Source organism: Manacus vitellinus, unplaced genomic scaffold (genome assembly GCF_001715985.3).
Source record: "Manacus vitellinus isolate BGI_N305 unplaced genomic scaffold, ASM171598v3 scaffold_3_pilon, whole genome shotgun sequence".
In the NCBI taxonomy this organism is placed as follows: domain Eukaryota; kingdom Metazoa; phylum Chordata; class Aves; order Passeriformes; family Pipridae; genus Manacus; species Manacus vitellinus.
Genome location: NW_021940535.1, coordinates 23,686,284 through 23,712,483, shown reverse-complemented (window position 1 = coordinate 23,712,483; position 26,200 = coordinate 23,686,284). Strand labels below are relative to the sequence as shown.

The window sequence follows — 26,200 nt, the reverse complement described above, 5'->3', positions numbered from 1 at the left end:
GCACTCCTGAGAGAAAAGGATGCTGTAAATATCTAATTTTCAGTGCCAGGCTAGCATAAAGAGCTGAAGAAGTTACTCTGTGTCATTCTGAATCCATACTGTGAAATCAGGCCTTGCTAATCTTCTATATATCAGCACAACATGCTTATTACCTCGGCTTCTTGATTGAAAGATCTCTACCACAGTACGGATTAGAGATTATTGGATCAAACAAACAACATTCACTAAACATTTCAGGATAGCTATCTATCTTGCACCAGTCTGTTTAGTAGCATTAGTTGATGGCTTAAAATGTAATTTGATACATTTTTGAAACCACAATGAATATGATATTGTTTGTGCCAGGCCAATAGTTTTCCTGTCATGAGCTTCAGAGCATAATCCTTTTCTATTTTTAATTTTAACCTCACTTTGTGAATTGAGGGATAAAATATCATTAAACTATAAGTGTTTGTAGAGTGCTTTGAGAATAATAATGTGCTTAGAAGAGACATGGTACATTATGATGCTTTCATTTGTATAAAATCTGTTTAACTTCCTATTCATTTAAATTATTTTAATTTAATTTCTCAGATTTCACAAGGAGCTGACCCTTCTTTCCGATCCTTATCTTGAAATTTTGAATAAGAGATCTCTGTCTCTGAGATTACAGTGTTTTCTGCCATCCCTTCAAGCTTCTAATTTCTTGGACCTGAAATCTAGGACCTCTATATGTTTGGGGTTTGGTTTTTTTTTTTTTTAATCTTGGCATGTTCTCCCTGTATGGCTTTGTTTAATTACACGCGAGCCCGGGACACGCACGTCGCCAAGGCGGGACGGGGTCCCTCCAGCGGGAGCAGCAAGAACCACGCGCCCCTCGCTCACACATACGGGCAGCGAAAGCCCCGCCAGCCCCTTGGGCAGGGCAGCTTCAACCTCCCCTGCGCGCTTGGCATGGCACTATCTCTACAAGCACGCCCAGAACCGGGAACCTCGGGGCGCGCTTGTCATCGGCAGGGATGGGAATTCCCGGGAAGGAGCCCTCCGACACCAACCGGAACGGCCGAGGCCTACGCACCCTTCGGAAGCGCTGGCCCGCCCCGCCATGCCCGCGCCCCCATTGGGGGGAAAAAAAAAAAAGGCCCGGCCGGCGCCCCGCCCGAGGGCGTGTCCCTGGCGTGACCGGCGCCCCAGTAAGCTACACAAAGACGACTAGCCCTCCGGAACGCCCCGGGTCCGGTCCCAGCACTGCGCATGCGCTGCTCTCGGTCGGCGTCAACGTAACGCGCGCTGGAGCCGCCGCCTCTCTTTGTTTACCGCGTGGGGGCCGCGGCCGGCCCGACCGAGCGTCATCGCGCCAAGCGCCGCGCCCTGGCCCGCGTTCTGCCGCGGACAGCGGGCGCTGCGGGGGCACTGCGCGTCCCGCGTCCCCTGCGTCGCCGTCCCCGCTTCGTGCTCCCTCCGCCCGCCCGCCTCCCGGCGCACGCGAGCGGGGGAGCTCTGTTCGGCGCCCGGCGCCGGCGGACGCATGTTCGGCGGGCGGGGGCCGGCGCGCCGGCGGTGAGCGCGGGCGAGCATGGCCGCGCCCGGGTCGGAGAAGAGCAGCAAGAAGAAGACGGAGAAGAAACTCGCGGCCCGCGAGGAGGCGAAGCTGCTCGCCAGCTTCATGGGCGTCATGAACACCATGCGCAAGCAGGTACGGGGGGCGCTCGCCACGGTGAGTCCCAACCCCGCGGGGCCGCTTCCTGCCCTGCAGGCACATCCCGATCCAGCTCCCGCGCGTGGGCTTCCGTGGGCTTTTCGTCCCTGGAGCGTGATGCGGTGAATGACCCGCCGAACATGGCACCGCGGGAGGCCCAGGGTCTCTGGCAGCCGCACAGCGAGAGGAGCGAGCTCCGATTTCCCTTGCGTGGGTTCATTGTGGGCGCTGGAGGCAGAAGACGCCGTGGAGCCGCTTTTCCTTATCTGATAATGCCTTGCCTGTGGTAGGGCAGGAGTGAGGCTGCGAGTGATGGCCCAGTGTCTTCACCTGGAGCATTCACAGAGCCCTTTTCGAACAGAAACCTGAGGGTAGTAAAAAGGTGGTGATGTGGAATTTTTAACCAGGATTCCTCTCTGAACGAACTGGCTGTGTGTCCGTGAACAGTGAAACTGCAACGGGAGGAGAGGGATGACTGTAACCATGGTTTGGTTTCACAGGTAGCATTTCTTCTTGAATGCCTCTGACCATCTTACTGGGAGGTCAGTGACACTGTAGGAGTCTGGTGGCCTCATCTGGCCTCAAATTCTGACGTTTTGGGCTGATCAGCTTTCTTGGTCAATAGTCCAATGATTATTAAAGGTGACTCCTGTGTTTACCAGTAGAGCTAGAGTAGTAACCAAAATTACAATTGTGCAAGTGCATTTCAGTTGAGCTGTTAAAACTAAAAGAAATGTTTGGTTTTAAATTATTCTTCTTTATAAAAAAAGCTTAAATTTCTGATACAAGAGCAGACGGATCATCCATATAACTCCTTGCATATGAAGAAACCTTTCCTCTCTTTGGAGGAGCTAGCTTGATTGTGGAACTTTGATTCATTCAAACACAGTGATGTGGAGCCAGAATGAAAGCTACCTCTGAAGGCAGAACATGTGGGGGCTTCATACTTGGCACTGTCATGTGTTGTATCTTCTGCGGTTAAGATGCTTGTCCTCCGGTGTTAGTCTTGCCAGAGACTCAGTCCAGCTTTTAATGCTGTCTGGGTCCTGGCCTCAGAAGTGATACCAGTGTTGGTTCTGTTTTTCTCCAGCGCTTCAGCCCTGTTCTTCTCTCACTAAAGCACAGTCAATTATGTTGTCTGTATAAACTGTTTCATGGAACTAAGCTCCTATATATGAAAAACAATATTGTTTTCAGTGACTTCAGGTAGCAAAGTAAAGACTTGAAGCCTGGGATCTACTTTTTTGATGTAGGCTTTGTTTCCGATCTAATCGCATAAACATATCCCAAGGTGTGGCTGAGCTCATAACTTAGTTCATCAGTGTTCAGCTCATACCTCTGTCACTGTTTAAAAGGGGATGTCAGATGCTGCTATGATTTTTAAGTAGATAGAAGAAATATTGCCCTCCCTTAGATGTGTGTACGGTCCCCAGCACAGGGAATTCGTGCTTTACCATGTCCCTGTTCCACTATGTGGCACCACGTTGTCATTCTGTGTAAGTACCTCATCTTTCAGAGTAGTAAAGTGTAATTCTCATGTAGCTACGGCTTACTCTAAAACACATGGAGTGAGAGCCTCGGGATTAAGTGCTGTGAAATCTGTGTGTACTTGTGATTCAGATTTCAGACTCTGTGATGCCCAGGGAGATACAGCACTGAATTTTGCATGAAAACTTCTTATCTGACCTCAGATGGTGGCTTTGCATATCCCAGCCAATGCTGACTGCTCCAGAAATTCTTGCATATTTCATGACACTTGTGTTTCTTTTAGGAGTTGTTTGTAAGAGGAGGTTAACTATTATTGAGGGGACAGGGGGAGGTGTGATTATGTAGGATAAAATTAGGAAGTCAGCAGGAGCCAGAGGAAAAATATTCTGGTTTCGGCTGATTAGTTGTGCTAAAGTTAAAGAGGATTTACAGGCAACTCTTTCTTCTTGTGTTTTGATAAGTCAAGAACTATGCCGTGGTTATAAAACCTGAATATGAGTTAAAAATTTCTTGTGATGGAAATGTCAACATGCATGTGGAACACTAGATATTTATCTGCAGTAGTTTAATGCTGTAGGAAGATGTGCTGATGGGAAAGTAGAGCTAGTTCTGAAGAGGCTGCTTTTTGTATGAGCTGAGATCAAGAGGCAGCCTCCATGAGTACGGGTGTTTAGAGTAAACCATGGCCATACCTGCACTCAGTACAGGTGAGGTGTTGGGGCCAAGTGTGTTTAGTGCAGGAGGACTTGTTGCTGATCTCCAACACATGATGACCCACGTTTCTGTGGGTTTACAGAACTATTGGACAGCATGTGCATAAAGCCTTTGTTGCAACTTTGCAGCTGAGTGGAGGTCAGCCAAGAAAGAGTCATTGGAAATGAAGCTGGGATAGAGCTGGAAGGTGTTGCTGAACCTGTTACTTGGAAGGTGAAATGCCCTGCAGAAGCTCACGTTGGGGTGTGTCCTTTGGTTAACACCAGTCACTGGTTGCATCATGGAGGCAACCCAGTGACAGCAATGGATTCTTCTGGAAAGAAGCGCAGAAATCCTTCAAAGAGCATTAGTTGAAATGGAATAGTCACACCTAGAAACATCCCAGGGAAAGAAATGAAAATGATGGTCTGTTTTGGTTGGCAAATGCACTCACAGAAGCCTTAGAACATCTGAGGTGCTTCTAAAGCTGAGCTGAGGCATTAAATGTGTCTTACAAATGCAGTGTGGAGCTCAAGCAACAGTTGCACGTCTTGGCAAAGCTTGGCCAAAGGATTTTATGGTACCTTATACTGTTAATTTCTGATGCTTGTTTTGAACCAGAAGTGCTAGGAATTTCAGGTTTAAAGGATTTCTCTGAAATTTTTCCAGAATGGTCTCTTTTGTTGTTTCTGTCCTATATAGTTTAAAGATGTACAAAGGAAGCTGTATGTCACCCCCATCTAACTTTCATTTAAATAATATTTTTGAAACGTATTATTTATATTTTGTCCAACATTTGCTTCTGAATGTCCTTAAAAAAACTAAGAAGACAGACGTATTTGAAGGGACTGTACAAATGGGTTATCAACCTCTTGACCTGGGCCCTAGATAATATTGTCTCTACATGGAAAACATTGACACAGTTCTAAGCATGTATATATTACCCACAGTAGAAGCATTCTTTTTCGAGGTTAGCATTGGGATGACTGTAGGTAGGTGTTTCTGAAGGTAGATCCATGAACTTAAGGTAGTAGTCGAAAATTAATTCCTGTATTTTGAGGAAGCGGTGCAGCTTGGTTTTTCTTTCTTAATAGAGAGTATGTTATAATTAACTGCAGTATCATATGCATTTATTTCAGTCAGTATGTTCTTAGAAAGGACACCATTTCAGAATCTATTCAAATTACGTGTTTTTACCCCAGTCCCTTACTCTCCTCTCATCCCTTCTGACAACTTCTGTAAGTTCTGTCGCTTTCCTTTCTCCTTCTAGTGCATGACAGTTCACATGTAGGGGAGAAACTAGCTGCCTACATATAGATAGCAAACAAATGAGAAATAAATTATTTTTTTGTCTGGATGCTAGTTGCTCATCAGGTATGACCAGTCAAACCTTTCCACAGAAGTGGTATTTTTCAGATACATTTTCTTTAAAATGTTCCGTTGAATGCTTTTAACTCATTCATAACTTTCACTCCAGTTGGGCAATATGATGACAGCCTTCCAATATGAGATTTCTGTGAATTTTCTTAAAAATCAGCAGCAGAGTAGAGGAAAGTGACTGAGAGATGTAAAGAGTGCAGTCCCTGCCAGATGCTGCAGAACCTACATTATTGGAGTCTGATGTAAATGCCACAGGAAAAACTGTAATCAGAGTTCATAAGTTATTTGTGGCCATTCTTAAGGTACAAATTCAGGGCTAAACTGACCTTTGATAGTTCTCCAGGTTTACTGAACTTTGACTTTCAGAAAACCTTTTTATCACATAATGCTCTGGGTTACAAATGTGTGGGTTACAAAAATCAATGAATTTCCATAAGTTGTTCTTAAAGAAATATTGCTCAAATATTTTAAAAAATGCTGATTTTTGTGGTTTTTGTCTGTTTTTTTCTTCTGATTTAGAAAACTCTCTGTGATGTCATTCTTATGGTTCAAGAAAGAAAGATCCCAGCTCACCGTGTTGTGCTTGCTTCAGCCAGTCATTTTTTTAACTTGATGTTTACTAGTAAGTCTTTTGAAATTGATTGATTTGAAACTTTTATGATTATGTCCTGCTAGATTTGTGGCTGACAAGTTTTTATTTTATGAAAGTGATTAAGTTGAGGGATAAGTATAAATGAAGATTTCTCACTTTCTGTACTTTCATTCATCTCTGTTCACCCCTCCCCTCATTTTCCCTTTAACACTCTTTTGATCAAGTCAAGTGTTACTTCATATGTAAGCTCTCTTAATAATTGGGGCCCACACTCTATTAGAGTCAATCCCCTTCCCTTAACCTGAAAACTGTGAGGTTTTGCTCCCATGACAGAATTTGTCTGCCCTGTTGCTTCCCACCATTAGGCACTTCTGCATATAAGACAGGCTTTCAGAGATTAGGAACATGGTTTAATGGTTGAACTCAATGATCTTAGAGGTCTTTTCCAACCTCAGTGATTCTGTAATTCTATAATACTTGTGTTTATGCTCTCTTTAAAAATTCTGTTGCATGGTATCTTATCTTTTGTATGCCTTACCCATTAATTGTAAAATTACTGTGAAATCAAAGTCAAGTAGGAGTAAAATAACCATGCCTTCCAGTGGTCAGCTGGTAACCACCTGCAAGCAAGCTTAGTGCTGTGCCTGTGTGTGTGAAGCTTGGAGCTGTCTCCATTGTTATCAGTGTAACAAGTATTCTTCCCAAGAATGCCAAGGCAGTGGAAGGATTTAAAAAAAAGGTTTATTTCAGATGCAAGGACCACTTTTTTTATGATGTTGCACACATCAGGCCTCCAGGGGCAAAAGGCAAAGCCCCTCCTCCTCCAAGGCTTTTTGTATCTTCTCTCTCTCCTCCCTCACACTCTCTTTGGCCCAAGGAGGCCTTGTACATGTCTGCAAACATGTTATCTCTCTGCATACCAGAGAGCAAGGCTGAGCGCTTCTCTTGCTATGGGAAGGGGGGGGGAAGCATTGAAACTGCCTTTGAGAAAGTTACCGTTTAGGCGGAAAGCCTTCCTAGCGAAAGGAGTTCTAACTTTCCATTACAAATTCTTCTGGAAATGTATCTATTCCTAAACTCAACTTGAATGTGGAAATGGCTTTTGATAGTGCAACGTGTGCTTCCTGGTTTTGGTAATGCTACCTTGGCAGTCTGCGCTGCAGTCAATGACATCTATGACCTTTTCTATTTAATACAGTTATCATAATTTACATAATACAAGCATGTACACACACCAGTGATCCTGTTTGTTCCACTGCCTCCTTTCTTTCCTGACTTGCATTAGTAACCCTGGGAAAACAGCAATCAACTGTGTGCTGTTTTTAGCAGGTTCTCACTTTGTATAATCACTTTATTTTCTACTGTTTGCAAAACATACAATAGCTAGAGTGGCTTTATTGATTAAAAGTTTGTTTTTTAATCTATTTGCAGCAAATATGATTGAATCAAAGTCCTTTGAAGTGGAGCTAAAAGATGCAGAGCCTGACATTATTGAACAGCTTGTGGAGTTTGCTTATACTGCAAGGTAGTTTTGTTATTAAAGCTTACGCTTTTTCTAGGAAACCTGACAATTGTAAATGATAAAATCTTAAAATAATGTTTTTGTGATTCATCAATTTTGTTACTATTACAGTTCTTTACTTTGTTTAAAGCCTGATGTGACTAGACCCTCTATCCTTCCTCCGTTTTCCTTTTTAATGAGTAGGAAGGTCTACAGACCAAAGAGAACGGTATTTGTCTCCAGAAAGCAATTCGAAGCACTTCAAGCTTTTGACTTCAGTGTTAGAGTCAAATGATATTTCCCACTGTTCTGAAATTCAGGCCTTTATTGTTGTCAGCACAATCTCTCTTTGTGGCCATGGTAGCTATGGCATGCAACCATTTCCAGGAGTTATACCTTCGTCTCAAAGCAGGCAGTGTGGGTAACTGCTCTGTGGACAGCAGTTCCCTCCTATCTCAGGTTGTCAGTGTGTTTGGGATTTTTTGTGGATTGTTTGGTTTTTTCCCCCAAACAGAGCTCCTACAGATGGTGATGATTGTAAACAGTACTTAATCAGCTTTAATTAGATCTATGGATGGCAGGCCTTTCATCTTTGTACTAATGGGATTAGCTCTCATTAGGGAGGCTTTCGTTTTTGTGTTTTTTTTTTTTTAAGAGGAATCTTCTTGTATACTCGTGAGTGGTGAGAGACAGTCTGTGTAGACACCCCAGCCACATGGTTGCCTGCCCTGGTGCCCAAGCCCTAGTCTGTGGGTTCTGTACCTTCTCTTGAAGCACTGACATACTAGTTCTGCTGATGAACTCTGGGCAAATCAGACAGGGCAGTTCTGACAGTGGTTTAGACACAGTTTGCTGATGCTGACATCTATTTGGGAGTAGGAAACTGTCACAAAAAAGGTCTTTTTGGGTTTTGATTTTTTTTTTTTGGGTTAGTGTCTAACCACACAAGTCAAAGCAATAGTATAGGACTGCAGTGGACCTGTGTTACAGGCTTATTCTTCAGATCCCAGGACTGGTTACCCTTTGCCCTGCCTCTGTAAAGCAGAGCAAATGTAAGCAGTTTGGAAAGATCATAAAGGGAGATTGTGTCTTCAGACTGTGTGTGAAAGATTCTTGGGCATATAGCAGGGAAATAATTTTGCCGTTTCTGTGAATTGGCGTAAGTTGCTTTTTTTTTTTTGCTGCAGCAAATGAGGTCATTTCAGTGATGCTAATTTTATACCTTCTCTTTTTCAGAATCTCAGTTAACAGCAATAATGTCCAGTCTTTACTAGATGCAGCAAACCAGTATCAAATTGAACCTGTGAAAAAAATGTGTGTGGACTTTTTAAAAGAACAAGTTGATGCTTCCAATTGTCTTGGTAAGAGAAATAGACTTAAACTTACTGTTTATTTTTTAACTTTGCTGTTCCTGAAAAGTAGATAATATTGTCTAAAAGACAGTAATGTTTGGCTAAATCCAGGCAAATAAAAATAATTTTGCTCTGGATCTGAACTGTTTCCCCTTGCCACAGGGTCCACTGAATGTGCAAGATCTCATCCAGCTTGGCAGGACACTGGGGCTTCTTGTTGGTTAGAGAACCACAGTTGAAAAGGTGGAGCTTTCAGTTGTTACTGTATTTGCAGACACAATTTGACAGATTTGTAACTTACAAAACTAGCATATCTTCTACAAGAATGAACAGAATAAGTTTAGGTTACTTCTGGTTTTATTCACTTTTCATTTTGACTGAAATCCATGAATGTCATCTGGGCAGGTTTGGTATAATATGTTCTGTAGCTGTAATGTGAACTTGATGTTACAGAAAAGGTAAACAAGTAGAACTAAGTACTTTTTCATACTTAAGATTTGGTGCACTTCATTTAATCAGAGATTAAAGAGAAAATTTTTTTTAGGGTTTCTTACTGACATTTGTTAGGTAATTCTCCTAGTAACAGCTCAAGCATGTTACAGATGTTTATAATAGCAATAGAAATGTTTTGCAGAGTGTCTGAATTACAGATTCAACTGACACTTCGATGCAGTACAGCTGTGGCTCTGAAAAAACTGCTGGAAGAAAGGCATTATCTACTAAGGAAAATGCCACTTAGGCTTGCTTTGAGTGGCTTTTATGTAGCTGGAAAATCAATTATGCTAACATTTGCATACTTTGTTGCTAATTTATAGCAAAAAGGGAGATAAAGATTAAATAATTTTTTTCCTTAAGGCATTGTTTGTAAGTTGAAACATATTCTGTGCAGACTTATAGGCAAATACATGGTTTATTAAAAAAATGGATTTGAAAGAGACCATGGCTTAATTTGAATCTCTCGAAATTTTGTCAAGAGGTCATACACATGGATTTTATCTTTCTGCTTTGCATTTTACTACTTAGAGCAGCTCTGGCTAGTTGTAGCCCATGGGATAGTGAGTTACTCCTAGTACACTTGCCATCTCCTCCATAAAAGGAGGAAGGCTGTAGCATGATGAGCAGGAGTTCCTGCTGAAAACCTCTGTGCTTATGTAGTTTCTAGTGGGAAGGCTGGCAATGGTGCTTCTCAGTAACAGTTGCTATTTATAACTTTGTGCCAACATTCTGCCCTTCCAGCAACATGGACATGACATTTTTGTGTTGGTCTGCAGCTGACTGTGCTACCTCTATAGAAAAGTCACAGTTCATCATGACTCTTGAAGGAAATTGGGCTTGGTTGGTGACTGATGCTGCATGAGCAGGTCAGGGAAGGTCATAAAACCTGGATCCAGTTTCTCAAGCTGTTCTGGTTAGACTTTGTTGTTGTGGCATGTTGGTTGAGGTACTGTTGTCAGCTTCATAATGGGGAAAGAAACATGAGGAAATAGTGCTGGAAAGATACTTAATACAGCAAATGTTGCAAGTCTGACATTCCAATTAGTTTGGAAGGGATAGGAATAAGCAGCTTGTCCTTGTCTTAGTTTTTCTTGAGTTGCAGATGAGTTATGATAGCATGTGTTTAAAAAAAGAAAACAAACATGGTAATAAATATTAAACTGGGGTTGCAAGTATCACTGAAATTACGGTAATTATACTCTATTTTAATATATTAAAGGTAATTGCAGTTCAAATTTGGAAGGGTTTTTTTCTTACTTCATAGGCATAAGTGTGCTAGCAGAATGCCTAGACTGCCCAGAACTGAAAGCCACTGCAGATGACTTCATCCATCAGCATTTCACTGAAGTTTACAAGACAGATGAGTTTCTTCAGCTGGATGTTAAGCGCGTGACACACCTCCTGAACCAAGATACATTGACAGTGAGGGCAGAAGACCAGGTGAGATCCCTGTTTCATACCAGCTAAGAGCACTGAACTTCACTATCTTTTTTTGATTAAGAAGTTGTTGCATGCATTCAAGTATCTCACTTCTGATGTTCCTAGAGGATATGATGCACATAGTGCTTGCTAAATTGTGGAATAAAACATGCATTCTAACTTGGTCAAAATCAAATTTTAATAAATATTCACATTTCAGGTGTGGTTTATGTATGTGTTTCAGCAAACTAGGAGGAAAGAAGTCACAGAGGGAATTAGCATAACAGTTTCCTTTATTGAGATAGCTATAGGGCTTCTGATTCCATAGTATATGAGCTAAATTAAGTTTGATGTATCATAGCAGTTGCTTCTAGATTGGGATTTATGTGCTTCAAAGTGTGAGCAGACTGGGCCTTAATGGCTGCATGTTTCTACCTGACTATGGTCTCGGCCTATTCTAGAGAGGAGTTGCTTCTGATGGAAACATATGCATACACAAGTTAAGCCTGGGGAACTGAGGGACTTGGAAGCAAGATGAGCAAAACACTGAAAGCTAGATGCATTGGCAGTGATGGAAGGCCCTTATTTAGGGAGCGGACATAAAAAAGTTTAGGTTGCTGAAAGGAGCCTGGAGTTTCACTCAATTAAAAGTTGTAAGCTGTGGTAGAAGTTACATTTGCAGCTGTCCTACTTGGAATGCTTGATTCAGCTTACAGCACAGCCCTGAATGCCTGTTTGCCAGCTTGTTCTTCCTACTGCAGGAAAACAGGAAGCATATAGGTGTCTGCACTGCAGCCCAAAAAGTTGATTGTAGGGTGGTCGTAGCAGCTGGGTAGTACTTGTAGCTGCTGGATGTTTGTAGCTTCTCAGTCAAATCTGTTGAAAACAAACTGAAATCTAATTTAACTTTCTTTGGGTATGGCATCATGAGTTGACTCATACTTTTGAAGTGCAACAGAGAGATCTTGTAGCCAAGATGATATGTGTGTCCACTTAGAAGTGGATGTTTTGCTGACTATAAAGTTTCCGTTTATGTTGACCTCCAACAGGCAGAAGAATCAATTTGGAGCATTAAGGTTTAGTTATTTGTCTTACAGTGTGGTGATGTACTTTATGAAAATAAGAATTCCTGGGAGTGGGGGATAATATCAGGTCATTGAATATAGTAGCAGGCCGGTTAGAAGTATAAATATGAGCTATGTCACAGTTCAACATTCTTACCAAGTGCTGAATGAAAATCAGGTCACAGGGTAACATTCTCAGAGCTGGAAGTGTTGTTTGGCTTGCAGCCAAAATGACACTTTGGCATTCACGTTCTTGAAGTTCTGTTGGTAAGGTAGGATGGCATGCTTTAACCTGGCAGCAGTGGTAGAAAACATATTGTTCATCATCGTTACAATTCCTTTAGGAAACTAGCAGTGTGCAGTATGAAACTACAGAAGTTTGCCAGTGGTACTATAGGAATCTTATTTCTCATGAGTACTGCTAGAAAATTGACATAGTACTCTAATGTCTGTATTGGTGTAAAGCATATTTGCATTTAGTACAAAAAGAAAGGTGGCAATAATTACTGCCTGTCCTATACAATGTTTCCATCCCAGTCATTCTGTTGAACTTCCTTAGCTGATGGAATTGAGCCATAAGTATTTTTTTCTCTACTTTCCCTCATTCCCTGGTAATTTTGCAAAATTATAGCTGGGGTGGTTTAGTAGTCCTTCTGAATAATTCTGCCATTAAGTTTCTTTCCATGTTGTGTCTCAGTCACTCACTACTGATTATTGTGACCAATTTCAGCTACAGGCATAGGTATTGGCTGTGCTTGTAATGAAGTTATCCTACCACTTTAGAGTCAGTGCTACTAGATAAAGCCTGCTGTGTCCAAGAGCAGCATGGGAGTGTCATAGTTCATGTATAATACTAGACTTTTGTTTCATTTCTTCCTGACTCGCGGTACAGTCATAAATAGAGCAGATTTCATGATTACTTTCCCTGTTCTGTCTTCACTGCCCTTTAAGGAAACCCATTACCTTTTCCTGTAAAGAGGAGAAACAGAGGATGCCCTCTGATAAATTTACAGTAGTCTGCAGCTAAAAACTTTGATTTAAATGGTCCCCCGAGACACAACAATAGCAATATATTTGGATCCCTAACGTGATGATTTGGTAACAGAAGCAGTTTGTCATCTTAGGAAACCATATCAAGTAGAAGCTATTTCAACATTTCTGGAGAATTATTACTGATGTTATGGCATTGAACTTCAAATACTAGACTTAACCTGGTACAGGAGTTACGCACATAAATGTGAATTGCAGATTCATGTTTTCGATTTGGAGGGAAAAAGTTAAATAGTAGAAGTAGTAGGAGTTTTAAAATTTGTAGATGAGTTTTATTCTATGGTTGTGTATTTGTTTTACTTCATGTCTGAGCATTGTCTTTTTTTGGGTTTCAGTAACTGTTTTGTTGCGGTGGGGGTTGGGTTTTTTCTGGAAGATGGCGATGGATCCACACATACTAAAATGATACTACAAATTAACCTCCAGTTTAGAGCATTAGGGTTCAGTTATGTGTCTTACTGTATGGTGATGTACCTTATTCTTTTCTTTCCATCTCTCTCGTTTAAGGTTTATGATGCAGCAGTCAGATGGCTGAAGTACGATGAGCCCAATCGCCAGCCGTACATGGTTGATATTCTTGCTAAAGTCCGATTTCCTCTGATATCAAAGAACTTCCTAAGTAAAACAGTTCAGGCTGAACCACTTATTCAGGATAACCCAGAATGCCTTAAAATGGTGATCAGTAAGTGACCTCTAGCTGAAATCTTTATAATGTTCTGTATAATTAAAAAAATGTTGTGGAATTTTTGAGGATTGTTTGCTTTAAATGCTCTGACAACATATCCACATTAAATCCATCTGACTGTGTTCCCTCTAGTATGTTGCCTTTAGTTGAAGTTGGATTAGGAGATTATTACGTAAATAAAACCTATCTTATGTAACAGTGTGACTTTCATTTGTTTTCTCCTAGCAAATGACATGAACTCCATGAGAAGTAATGGAATGGAGATTTTGTCAATGACTCATTAGAGTAATTGAAAGTTAGTCTGCCTTTGGGACACACTAGTAATTTCAGTATCATTCATGCTCATATGTGAATTAATAAAAGAAATACTTCCTGTCAAAATTTTGAGTATTATAAAGCTTCTCTAAGCAAATTAGAATGTTAACTCTATGTTGCACTATTTTTGTCTCTAGTATATACTGACCATTGATCCTAAAATGATTGATCCTACATTTGCATTTTCAGGGTGCAAATAAGATAGGGAACAAGCTTCCCCTTTGTTTTTAGATACCACTCGTGAAATTTTGTCATGTAAGAAAGAAAAGCCTAGATGTTAATAAATATTCTGGAAATAAATTTTTGATTTCAGTAGCAATTAACTAGTTGGCTTCATTTTAGTGTAGATCTAAAAAACAGTACACAACTGCTTTCCTTCAGATTCAATGAGCAAGATTCAAATTAACCTATATGTTGGTAAGTATTTGCTGACCTTTGACATCTCAGTCATACTTGTTGTGTAACATGGAGTTGGATGCATTGTTTAAGAAATAAGGATTTTTGTGTAGTTTTAGTGGCTGGTAATGTCACCGATATTTTTGCATTCTCTGGAATGTTTCTTAGGTGAATGCTTATTCTCTTCTACCAGTTATAACTAATATTTAGCATTGTCAGCTAAGAACAAAAGTAAGGGGGTTTCATGAGTGTGCAGTGTGCTAGAGATGCCTTCTTATCAATCAGAAAGTGTGGCGTGAGGAAGTTCCACAGTTGACTTCTGATTGTATTCAGGTCCCTTCTTTTAATGTTAGCACTGTCCTCTTTAGACTCCCAGTTTTGCTGTTCCTTTTCTTTGGGTTTGCCTCCTTTTGCCTGTTTCAATGCAACAAACTTAATTGCTCGTTAATATTGTATAAATTAGCTATCGATCAGTTGGTATATAACATGAGTCTATATCCATGTCCTTATTGTGTGGAGCAGGCAGTTTGAGACAAGGTGTAAGTCTGGATGTACGCCCTTATCCTCATGTGCTGCTGTGCATTATTCTTCCCTTTTAAATCAAAGCTATATATAGGTGTAATATAGAAACTTAGTTTCTCTCTTTTCCTTCTCTTCCCTCTCTCCCCTGTCCCTGCCTTTGAAACCTCCCTTGCTATGTGTGAGCTACACTAGATCTGCAACAGTTGCTGTCTTCGTTCCAGGTGGGATGCGGTACCATCTCCTTTCCCCAGAAGACCGAGAAGAGTTAGTGGAAGGCACACGGCCAAGAAGAAAAAAACATGATTATCGCATTGCTTTGTTTGGAGGCTCACAGCCCCAGTCCTGCAGATATTTTAATCCCAAGGTAATCGTTACCTCAGAATGCATTAAGATTCACTGTTTGTAATCTCACCTGTTTTATTTGCTGATGGTATTAACTAAGAGATTATGATCTACAAAATGGTATTAGGAAGGATGTATTCCCTGCCTCTTGGGTATGCAGTTGGAAGAATATGGTTAATTAACTATTTTTAAGTCTGTGTACCAAGATGTAATACGTCATTTTGAATAGAATGATTGTGTTTGTTTCTTGGCAATATTAGATACGGAGATCTGATCAATCCATGAGTTGATTGGTATGTGCATCACACAGCTGCAAAGAAATAAAAGGTCACCAAAACATCAGGCAATTGGTTAGGAATATAGAAAAGTCTGTATGCATGTGCATGCGCTTATGTGTTTAGAGTAACTCAAAGCAATTTTTTTTAGCACTGTTAAGTTATTGGCTCATATTTTAGTGTAGAATTCAGTTTTGAAGTGCAAGGTTGTTTTTTTTTAGTGCATTTATTATAAATATGCAACGACTTCTAAATATTAATGGTTCAGGATTTTGTTTGTTCTTAAGAGTATGTAAAGAGTGGGATGGGGAATAAGGAGAAAGTATTACATAAGTGGAAAAGAGTGAGTTTCTTCAACAAAAAACTTAGAGTTGGCCAATTTATAGCAACCAAGTTCTGCCTGAAATTTGTTCCCGTGTTTCCTGAATAAAATCGAGCCACAGGAATGATGTATGTTTCAGCTATACAGACTAAATGGTCTAGAAACATCAACTGCATGCAGAAGGTTTACCCATACTCTGTTTTACCAGGCAAGCACATGTAGTAATACAGAAAAAAGTTGCTACATAAACATCAGGGCTCTCTAAGTTATGAAATCACATGCATGTAATATTTTGTGCAGAAATTCTGGTTCTAACTCAGCATATTAAATGCTTGTTATGATTTCAAACGGTTTTGTGTGTTATCTGTGTGAACTTTATAGTCAATGTGAGCCCTGTCAAATCTAATTCAGAATGAATGAGCCTTGGGGATGTGTTTTGAACTTTTCTGTCACGTTCCTATGTAAGATGAAATTGAAGCCACCTTCTTTGAGTACCACTCAAACCTGGGGAGAAGAAAAACCTACTACCTTTGCTGACTTAGATTGAGAGACATTTGATATGAATTTCCATTTGGAGTTCAAGATTCCCAGCTAATGACCACCTTTTTCCTTCATACACATACCCAAGATAAGCAGTACTCCAGCTGGGGTTGAGGAGGTGAGGGGTGCAGAGCAGATAATCCTTTCCTTTCCAAGGTCTGAGTTGGGGAAGTCTTTGATCAGGGCATTCAGAACTTTTCAAACAGTTACATGGTTTTGGCAAAGAAATCTGTTTTGTGGACAAAAAGTACCATCCATGAAAGTCTACATAAAGCATAGGATAAAATGCCTTTTTCTTTCATAGACTATTTGTCCAAGCATAACACCAAAAAGTAACTGAATTGGGAAGAAATTTTACAGAACTGCCTCCCGATCAAGACTTATGGCCTTGCATGTGGATTAATGGGCAGGGGGAGAACGGGGCAGGGAAGCAAAATTAAGAAGTGGGAAATTGGAGATTGTTTTTCTAACAAGCATGTTTTCCTAGTGCTTGTATCCTTTCTTGGGTGTTCTTAGCTAGCCTGTCATGTCTCGTTGGATAGCTTTTACCTAATTTCCAGTTCTAATCTATTTAAAGGTCCTTTTCTGAATGTTTTGCTTGAATATCTGAGTTTGATATTTAAAACTGTGACAGTAGCTTCTTAAATGCAACAAGCCAAGGATCCAGAACCCCCGTTGAATTAGCATTTAACTCACTTTAATTAGTCTCATCAAAAGATGATGAAAAGGTCACAGAGCAGGGAATTAAGCTTGTGTACGTACTTTTGCAAGGTTAGGACCTTGGGAAAGAATTGAAATTTTGTTTATTGTCTGTTAATGGAATAGTGACCTAGTCCTTCACTTGTGAATTTAATTAAATTTAGTAATTTAATTAAAATCTTATGTCACCTAAATTGACAGTTGTAATACAGATTTCCATAATTCTGACACGATAAAACTAGTGCAAAAATTTTAATTTTCACTGATGCCTTTGCACACAAGATTAGTATCTAATGCTGATTTTCATTTCCTTCTTGTTAAAAGGGTGCTTTAAATAAGACTGGATTGGATACTGTGTGTTATTTGTTGAGACTGTTAGCAGTATGAGTTTAAGACTATATTTGTTGTTTGTGTTGCACTGTAACTGGTATTTCTATTGATGCGTGTACTTCATCAAGAGAGCAAAATGATGCAATGGGGCAGATGCAGATGGGTATAACACTTGTGGAGCAGTCTGGCACTAATTTGAGTAGAGATGTTTGTTTTCAGATGACTACTAGAAATCTTATTAACAGTTGTGGGAAGCATTTTCTTGTTGAATTTTCCACATATTATTTTTAAAAAATATATTCTTTTTTTTTTTCCCCTAGGTTGGGAATAGCATACTGGTTGTTTTGTTCTATGAGTTCTTGATAAAAAAATTATAAATGACTTTGAGATTTCAGGTCAGCAATGTGCTTATTCTTTTGAAATTGCTGTCTCTAGTGACCAGAAATGGTTGGAAGTTTTAACTTTTTAGCAGTGTAAAATTCAACAGTATCAAGTAAAAAGTGACAGATGCCTGGCAACGCTATTTCTTGATGACTAAGGGAAACAGCATACCTTTAATGAGGAGATGAAGGTGTAGTCAATAAGCTGTTAGTGGGGAGGTTGTCCATATTGGGCATGTCTGCTGTTTTCTGTGACAAACTTTGAAGAGAAGGTATCAACTGAAAATGAGGGAAAAGTCTTAAACAAGAAATGTACTTTTTCACATGACCCATAATTGCACGTGCCATTCTTATCACAGGGTCTTGTGGCTCTTAGGAGTTCAGATAGTTTTAATAAGTGGTTAAGTAAATTGATGAAATCAACCATTTGTTGAAAACAGAGATCAGCAGGGGAAGTGTCACCATATACCTGTCTTGGTCTGTCTTTCCTTACTCAGGCCCCCAGAAATGAGGCTTGCACTGCCCAGGGCTGTGTGGATATTGGCTGTGGTGTAAAGCAACTCTTCTGCATAATTCCTAAATGTGTTAAATGCAAAAATTGAATCAATTCTATGTGGTACAGACTAACACTGAAGAGCATTGCAAGAGGATGGCCTAAATTGCCTCCTGCTGAAAGAGGAGGATACTGCTGAGCATGCTCAAGTTATGGCTTTCCATTTGATAAAGGTATGGATGAAATGGATACATGAGCTGAAGCTATAAAAGTGGGTCAGATCACAGCCCTTTATAACAGTAAAGGAAAACAACAGGATTTTTTGTAAAATTGCCAGTTTAAGCTAGAAAGTATGTTGATCTTGCACAATGCGCTGAGACATTTTCTTAAGATTTATGCAGCTATTTATTTTGCCATGCTGTAGTATGGCTTTCCTTTCTAGGATGCCCCAGGACCTGTTTCTCACCATAAAGGGCCACATGCACCTGCCAGCTCTTCTTGATATGGGGGATGCTACAAGAAAAGATTGTAAGATGTTTTGGACTATAACATGCTCTGCCTCTCTTTCTTTGAACCCCCATGTAGGAGTCGCTGTTCTTCCTCATTGACCAAGGTGTTTGAAGTATGTCCTTGCTAAGAAAATGTAATGATGTAACGTCTTGTGTGAACCATTGCAGTGAAGGTCATTCAGCAGGTTGAGGTAGACCATCTTGAGGTGGCACAGATAACAGTTAAGGTCCCGTACTTTCCTGTTCGGTATAGGATACAAACTGTGCTCATGGAATATGTGAGATGCTGTTACTCAAGAAGTGTTTCTTGTGCTGTATGCTATCCTGGTCTGCCATCGGTTGCTGAGTTTGGTGTTATTAAGGCTTTGGGCATTACTGCCTATATTTGATACTCGCTGATTTTGCCAATCTGTGCAAAATCAGTTTCTAGGCAACGTGACTGCCGGTATTTGTGATGGAGCATTACCCTATTTCTCATGCGATCAACTGTGGATAGCTAGAGATCATTTGTGTTTTGTAAATTCTGTAAATAAGCTTCTAGTTGTCATGGTAATAAAGTATGTATCAGAGCTTTTTAACTGAGTTGCTTGTCAATTTGGATATTCTCCTTTTTCCATTGTCTTTGGTACATTCTGTATTTTATTATTTTTTAGAAATAATCTGTTACTATATGTAAGATGTCTTCTTCCATTGCTATAAAAGAAAATGCAATCCTACTTTATTGATCACATGCATTGTTTCTAACATAATAGCAGCAGGAGGTCAATTCTGTTGGAAAAAACACAACTGTTTTTCAGGGACGTTGTACTGGGTGCACACAGGGAATGAAATAGAAATTCATAATGTCATGGTTCATTGCAGCTAACCGTGTCTGTGTCTAAAAGAATTTTTTAAGAGTACGCCTGAGGAGTATTCTTCAATAAACAGTGTTCATGTTTTTTTTGAAAAGGAACTTAAAACTGACCATATCTAAATCTCTATGAAAAGCTGTGTTTGAAAAACACTCGCTGTGCAGGTAAGTGTTATAATCTATTAGACATTACTTGTTCTTTGTAATGCAGGATTACAGCTGGACAGACATCCGATGTCCCTTTGAAAAGCGCAGGGATGCAGCTTGTGTCTTCTGGGACAACGTAGTTTATATTTTGGGTGGTTCCCAGCTCTTCCCTATAAAGCGAATGGACTGCTACAATGTGGTGAAGGATAGCTGGTATTCCAAGCTAGGACCTCCAACACCTCGAGATAGCCTTGCAGCCTGTGCTGCTGAGGGCAAAATTTATACATCTGGTGGTTCAGAAGTGGGTAAGACACTAAAAATCTTTAAAACAAACAAAAAAGCACAAAGAAAGATAGCTGGAAATTTTTCTGGTTTTTGCATGACTGTTGACAAGAAACTGCACTTTGCCATGTTAGCCTAATGAGATTATTCTCCTGTATTTGGGATTTTATACCCCTTTGCCCAATCCAACAACCTGTGTTTTTAAAATGGTTTCACTGAATGAAATGATTAATCTTTACATTAACTAGAGCATAAAGTAGACTGCAGCTCTTAGGGGTTAACTAGGGTCAAGGCCAGGTTGGATGGAGCTTTGAGCAACCTGTTCTAGTGGAAGGTGTCCTTCCCATGGCAGGAGAGTTGGAAATAGGTGGTCTTTAAGGTTCCTTCCAAACCAAATTATTCTGTGATTCTATGAAATATATTGTGGGAGTCCCACTTCTATAAATCTACAAAACTTAGAGTGGTTTAAAATTTTCTGCAATATGTGGCCAGAATAGCTGCATTTTGACAACAGCTTCCTTGTATGCAGCATATGTTGAGCCTAATGAGATTTTTTTTCAAGGGGAAAAAAGAAAGGTAGAAAAGAAATCTTTTAAAACTACTGCTCTTGGTGGTGAAATGATACCTGGTCCTCTAAAGGAATTTGTCCAATTTTTCTTTCAAATGGCAGAAGTTATCTTCTTTTATTTTGTTATTCTGTTGATTTGCTTCAGCAAAGGGAGATAAAATACTTTCTCTAGATGTTATTACTCAAAATAGTAAAGAGAAAATAAAACCGTTGGGATTTTTTCTCTCTCCAAAAAACCCTAGAGGCTGACTTATGCTATCATGTTATAGGAACATTTTATTTTGTCTACACCTGATACATCATCAACAACCCAAAAGTTGTAATGTAGGCATGCTATATCCTTGAAAGTAGAGCTTTAAAAAAAGCTATGTTCTGGGGAAAAAAAATCCCAGAAGAATGAAATTTTCTAGTAGATCCTTTTGAGTTCTGCATCAGTGCAGAGGGAGGTGAACAGAGAAAAAAGGTCATAATCAGTGCTTAACATTGATAAGTCATTTAATGGGAGGTTGTAACATGTAGGCCATGTAATTTCGCCTCAAATATTTTAAGAGGTCTAATAAAGCAGCAGAATAGGCAGTTCCCAGCTGCCACCTCACATGGTAAATGTGAAATAGCACTTTTCCCATTACTTGAAATAGACTTAACTAAGACTGCACTGGGAAACTTGAAACACTACAAAATCTCATAAATCTTCATAGTTTCCCACATTTCAGTTCATGGGGAATAATGATAGAAACCTTTGATTGTATAGTTTATTTTTGAATACGTGTTAAATAGTTAATACAACCGTAATGGAGATCTTAATTTAGCAGTTTTCTTTGAAAACTACCCTCACACTGTGCACAGCTTCACTTTGCTTTCCATAAATATTACTCAAGACAGAGCAGTAAAAGCCCAAATTTAATAATGCAGTTTATTTTGCCTGTACTTTTTTCTTTAGATTCAGTGAACACTGAATGTTTGGAAAAGTCTGTCTTTCCTGAATCTAGTATTTTCTAATTTGAAGCAGGCAATTATGTAAAAGCATTAATCTGATAAAATGCTGCAGTGTGTTTAGCTACAAAGAAATGTAAAAAAATTGCCTGTTTTTTGCATCAATTGAAGAGGTTGGATTACTGTGCCAGTCAATGGCTCATTTCCCCTTCTTGAATTGATGGGAGTCCTGTTTTATTTGCAATAACTAGCAGAGTTTAGAAGCTGAATTGCTCCACTCTGTTTTGGTACAGGAGAAATACTTATCATTATACTGAAAATAGAAGCTTTTATCTATTAAAAAAAAAGACATTAAAGACAGATCTGCCTTATTTTCTATGGATGGGAATTTCTACAACTTCAAAACAATAAGGATGACTGTTTACATCAAAGAAAAAATACATCCCACTCTATACAATTTTTGGTGAAATTGAGAATTACAGAGTAGAAGTAAACAAATGCACAGTTTATAGGAGTCTGTTTCTGTATTTTGGGTCTGGAAACATAGCATTGTTTTGAAGGTTCAAACCCTCAACTGGTAGTGAGTACTGCTAGTATGACACAATTTTTGGAAGTAGAAATCCAAGGAAGAAGAGGCACAAGAAAAACCACCTTTAACTGTTCTAGGTGAATATATCTATTGAAGCAAAGGGAAGAAGGACCCTGGTTCTTTTCTGAGAAAGTTGTATGCAGCCTTCTCTGCCTTGCCTGTGATTCAGTTACTTCAGCACAAGTCTTTAAGCTCCCATCTATCTTCATTAGAAAAATCGCTTTTGATTTCAGTAATAGTTTTCTTGGCCCCTGAGGGAGGAGTACACAGACCCTGCACTTCCAGAAAATGAGTATCTGCTACTCCTCAGGAAGAAAATAAAGCGGGGAGGGGTAGCTGTTTGGTGATTGCTAATAATTCAGGAGTATGGTATGACATAATCAAGCTATCAAAATTCCAAAGGCAACGAGTATTCTGGGAATTGGGCAAATCACATTGCATACAGAAAAAACTCATGAACTTGTAGTAAGTTTACAAAGATGGTTACATCTTTACATCTGAAAGTTCAATATATTTGCAAGTAGTAAGAGTAGCATGAGCTGATGACAGGGGATCAGTAATCTATATATATATATCTGTTCAGCATTCATTCCCCTCAAAAAATCCCAAACTTTATTTTTTTTCTTGTTGTTTTTAAACAAAAATAGCAATTCAATCAACTTATTTACTGGAATAAACGAGTGAAAGAAACTATAAATATGTGCTTTTGAATAGTCCCAAATTTCAAGTTGGTCAGCTCTGCTTTTGGAGGTGGGAAAGCAGCTTTCCCTTTTCAACTAAGAAACCAAGTCTCAGTTTGATAATTGCTGTTAGACTCTTCCTTTGAAAGACAGCCATAAAAATTAATGCCACTTTGGTGGGTTTCTGTTTTTTCAAGGAAATTCTGCACTGTATTTATTTGAATGCTATGACACGAGAACAGAAAGCTGGCACACGAAGCCCAGCATGCTGACTCAGCGATGCAGCCATGGAATGGTAGAGGCGAACGGGCTCATTTATGTGTGCGGAGGAAGCTTGGGAAACAATGTTTCTGGAAGAGTCCTAAATTCCTGTGAAGTTTATGATCCAGCCACCGAAACGTAAGTATTGTATTAATTGTATTAATGTTATTTTTAGTCATTTGGGTCTTTGCTAGCTCTGTAAATGACTCAAGTATAGATGACTAAAGGAAAAACTGCATATGGTAAGGAATTTTCCTGAGTTAGCAGTGAGGAATCAGTTATTTGTAGCTTTACTGGAAAGGCAGTTTTTCTTAAGCAGCTTTTATCCCTGTTTCATTTTCTTAATGATAGGTTTCATTTACATATTTTATACTTATTTTCTATGAACTAGATGGTGACTCTTCCTCTTGTGTTTGGGTTTCTTTTTCCCCAGGTGGACTGAGCTGTGTCCAATGATTGAAGCCAGGAAGAACCATGGGCTGGTGTTTGTAAAGGACAAAATATTTGCTGTGGGTGGACAAAATGGTTTAGGTACTTGAATTCTATTAATTCTCTAGCTGGTCACACAGCAATGAATTCTGCTCTGGTCTATTTTGCAATGAATTCTGCTCTCTTCAACTGAAAAACTCTGAGCAACACCATCAAACATCCTGTTGTTGCCACTTTAGTTTTGCCTTCCTCTTTTCACCTCCCCACTTCACTATATCTTATTTTTTAAATTCTTGTACTAATAAGAGTACCGTCAAGTTCAGATATGTACCCCTACTGTAGCCCAGTTCTGAAGTAGTTAATATGGCTAAACCAGGCATCTAAGAAAAGGGAATTATTTTTTATTTTTTTTTAGTTATTTATGGTGTGTTTTGAGATATTTTAGCATTCTTTTGAGAGACAGGTAAAGGTATAGCCACTATTTTAGGAACTTCAGTCCAAAGACTTAAAGATAGTCAGATATTATAAACCTGGTGAAAATGTGAGACCTCTTTTGAGTGCCCAGCTTTGAAATAAGACTTACTGTCGTGGGCAGGTCATTTATGATCTGCCTGTTTCCTTGTCTTTAAAACTAGAAGAATAATAGTTTATTTACCAGAAAAATTGAATTTTAATTACCGAGGGTTTCTAAAGTGCTTTTCAAAATGGAAAATTCTCATTTATGAGGTTTTAAAGTCACTATTTATGGTAACTGGTATACTTGATATCAGATGAATGCTATTTTAGAATACAGCTTGATTTTTAATTGGCTACTGAAACTATTCCATCGTGATTGATTCCTAATGCAGAAACGGTAGATGCATTTATTGCCCAAACATTTTATCAATCTGTAACTGCCAGAGCTGCCATCTTGTGCAATGTTAGCTGAATGCTCCTTTTAGAAGTGTTAATGACTGTTCTTACTGGAATAGAATGAGGAAGAGTTATGTATGGGGTGAAAGACTCATACCTCTTAACATGATAGAAAAGTTTCTTAATCTCTCAGATCTAGTAATTCAGGACTGGAAGCGAAAACTGACTCAGAGTTGTTAAATAGGGATAACAGAATGTTTGTGGCTATTGTAAGGTGTAATTACTAACATATTTCTTGAAGAAGCGAATCTTAGTCATAAAATCTACTCTTCTCTAATAACTCTTGGTTTCTTTGGCCCTTATCAAAGGCTTTTACACTTCAGTGATTTTACTAGCATCATGAAGAGAGACATCCTCTATCAGTAAATGGCCAATTTTGGTAAAGGTACCTGTCAGTCCTCTAGAATAAAATGCCCTAGCTATAGGGAAGTTTCAGATAGATTCCTAAGTTTTAGTTACTAGCCACAAATCCATCACAAATTCAGCATTGCTAGTTCTTCTGTTCATGAAGTAATAACACGTTGGAATCTCTAGAAAGCGTCTAATGTGAATTTGTTACAACACATCTTACTTTCTTCTCTGTATTTATACAAGGGTAAACTGCTAGTTTAGAAACCTAGGGTGTTTTTTCAGGTTTGTTTTTTTTACTGTAGGGCTTTTAAAACCTTAAAAATAAAGACTTCAGTTTCATGGAATATTTGCATGCTCTAGTTCAGTCCATACAGTATAATGTAATAAGCAATTATCTATTTCATTGTTTTGTAGGTGGCCTTGATAATGTAGAATATTACGATATCAAGATGAATGAATGGAAGATGGTGTCTCCAATGCCATGGAAAGGTGTAACAGTGAAGTGTGCTGCAGTGGGATCTATAGTCTATGTCCTGGCTGGTTTTCAGGGTGTTGGTCGCTTAGGGCACATTCTTGAATATAACACTGAAACAGACAAGTGGATAGCCAACTCCAAAGTCCGTGCTTTCCCCGTGACGAGTTGTTTAATCTGTGTTGTAGACACTTGTGGGGCAAATGAAGAAACATTAGAGATCTGAAGACCTGTAGGAGATGCTGAGACATTCTTCAAGGACTTGGGGAAAGATGGCTGTTGGTGCTTTGCTTCCATATTTTACTGAATCTTGTTAAATTTAATAACAGGAAAAAATGAGATGCAGTCTTTCAATTTGTATATACAGCATATTGTGTAATGTGGATTTTGTCATGCCCATTTTCTTGTCTGTTTTAAGAGATGGGGATGTGTTTTGAGAATCCACTTACCTAGGTAACATCACATGGCATCTTCCTTTAAAAGGGCTGTGGGTGTGGCCTTCTCAAACATAGACCAAATTAAAAATACTTAGAACTCTTCTAAAGCATTTGGTGAAGAAAAGATTTCTGGTTAAATGACACTTTACCAAGGTCAGTTGCAGATACTTCATTTGGTAATGGTGAGTAGGTATAGCTTGGGTCATGAGAAAGATGGGCAAAATTTTTTTCTCATTCATACCTGCCTGCAGAAATCTTACCAGGATGCAATGAAGATATTTTCTCAGGAAAGACCAAGGACTGCTGTCTAATAAAGATTCCCAATATTTCTACAACTCTCTAGATCGTGATAGCTGCCCTCTTCCAATGAGTTTCTTCCATCATTTGCATGACTGCTTATCAATTTTTTAAAGTTAGAGAGGCCATATATAGAGATTAGAGAAACATTTTGATGGTCTCTGGCATTTTGGGGAGCTTTCACGGAAAGACTTTGATTCGGTTTTTTTTTTTATTACACTGAGGTAAGGGAAGTCAAAGGGTGAAGTCGACAAGAATTGTGCACTATAATTAACAAGTTGGAAACTTAGAGTGAATTTTCAGTCTCTCTTCCCAGGCATCAGACTGTACATACTGTGGATGCCAAACTTTTAGCAAAGATGGGAAGAGGAATGGGAAAAGCAAATACAATATACAGATATATTGATTTTCTTTTTGAAAGTGACTGTTTTTAAAATGGCATGAACAGAGTCATTAAAGATACTTTACAGAA

General features: G+C 39.3%; 1 protein-coding gene across 1 annotated transcript; it reads left to right on the top strand.

The window, feature by feature from the left end:
* Positions 1 to 1,479: 1,479 nt before the first annotated feature.
* Positions 1,480 to 26,200, top strand: KLHL7 (kelch like family member 7). Its single transcript, XM_018075462.2, has 11 exons — positions 1,480 to 1,675; positions 5,759 to 5,861; positions 7,263 to 7,356; positions 8,569 to 8,693; positions 10,444 to 10,619; positions 13,220 to 13,394; positions 14,852 to 14,994; positions 19,582 to 19,822; positions 22,767 to 22,968; positions 23,264 to 23,361; positions 24,937 to 26,200. Exons 1-11 carry the CDS (start codon positions 1,556 to 1,558, stop codon positions 25,218 to 25,220), a joined length of 1,761 nt encoding a protein of 586 aa, XP_017930951.1. The 5' UTR covers positions 1,480 to 1,555; the 3' UTR covers positions 25,221 to 26,200.

Coding starts and splice junctions, on each gene's coding strand:
- KLHL7 (XM_018075462.2), top strand. CDS start 1,556: ATGGCCGCGCCCGGGTCGGAGAAGAGCAGCAAGAAGAAGACGGAGAAG. Junction 14,995..19,581: donor GCAGATATTTTAATCCCAAG/GTAATCGTTACC, acceptor TTTGTAATGCAG/GATTACAGCTGGACAGACAT. Junction 22,969..23,263: donor TATGATCCAGCCACCGAAAC/GTAAGTATTGTA, acceptor CTTTTTCCCCAG/GTGGACTGAGCTGTGTCCAA.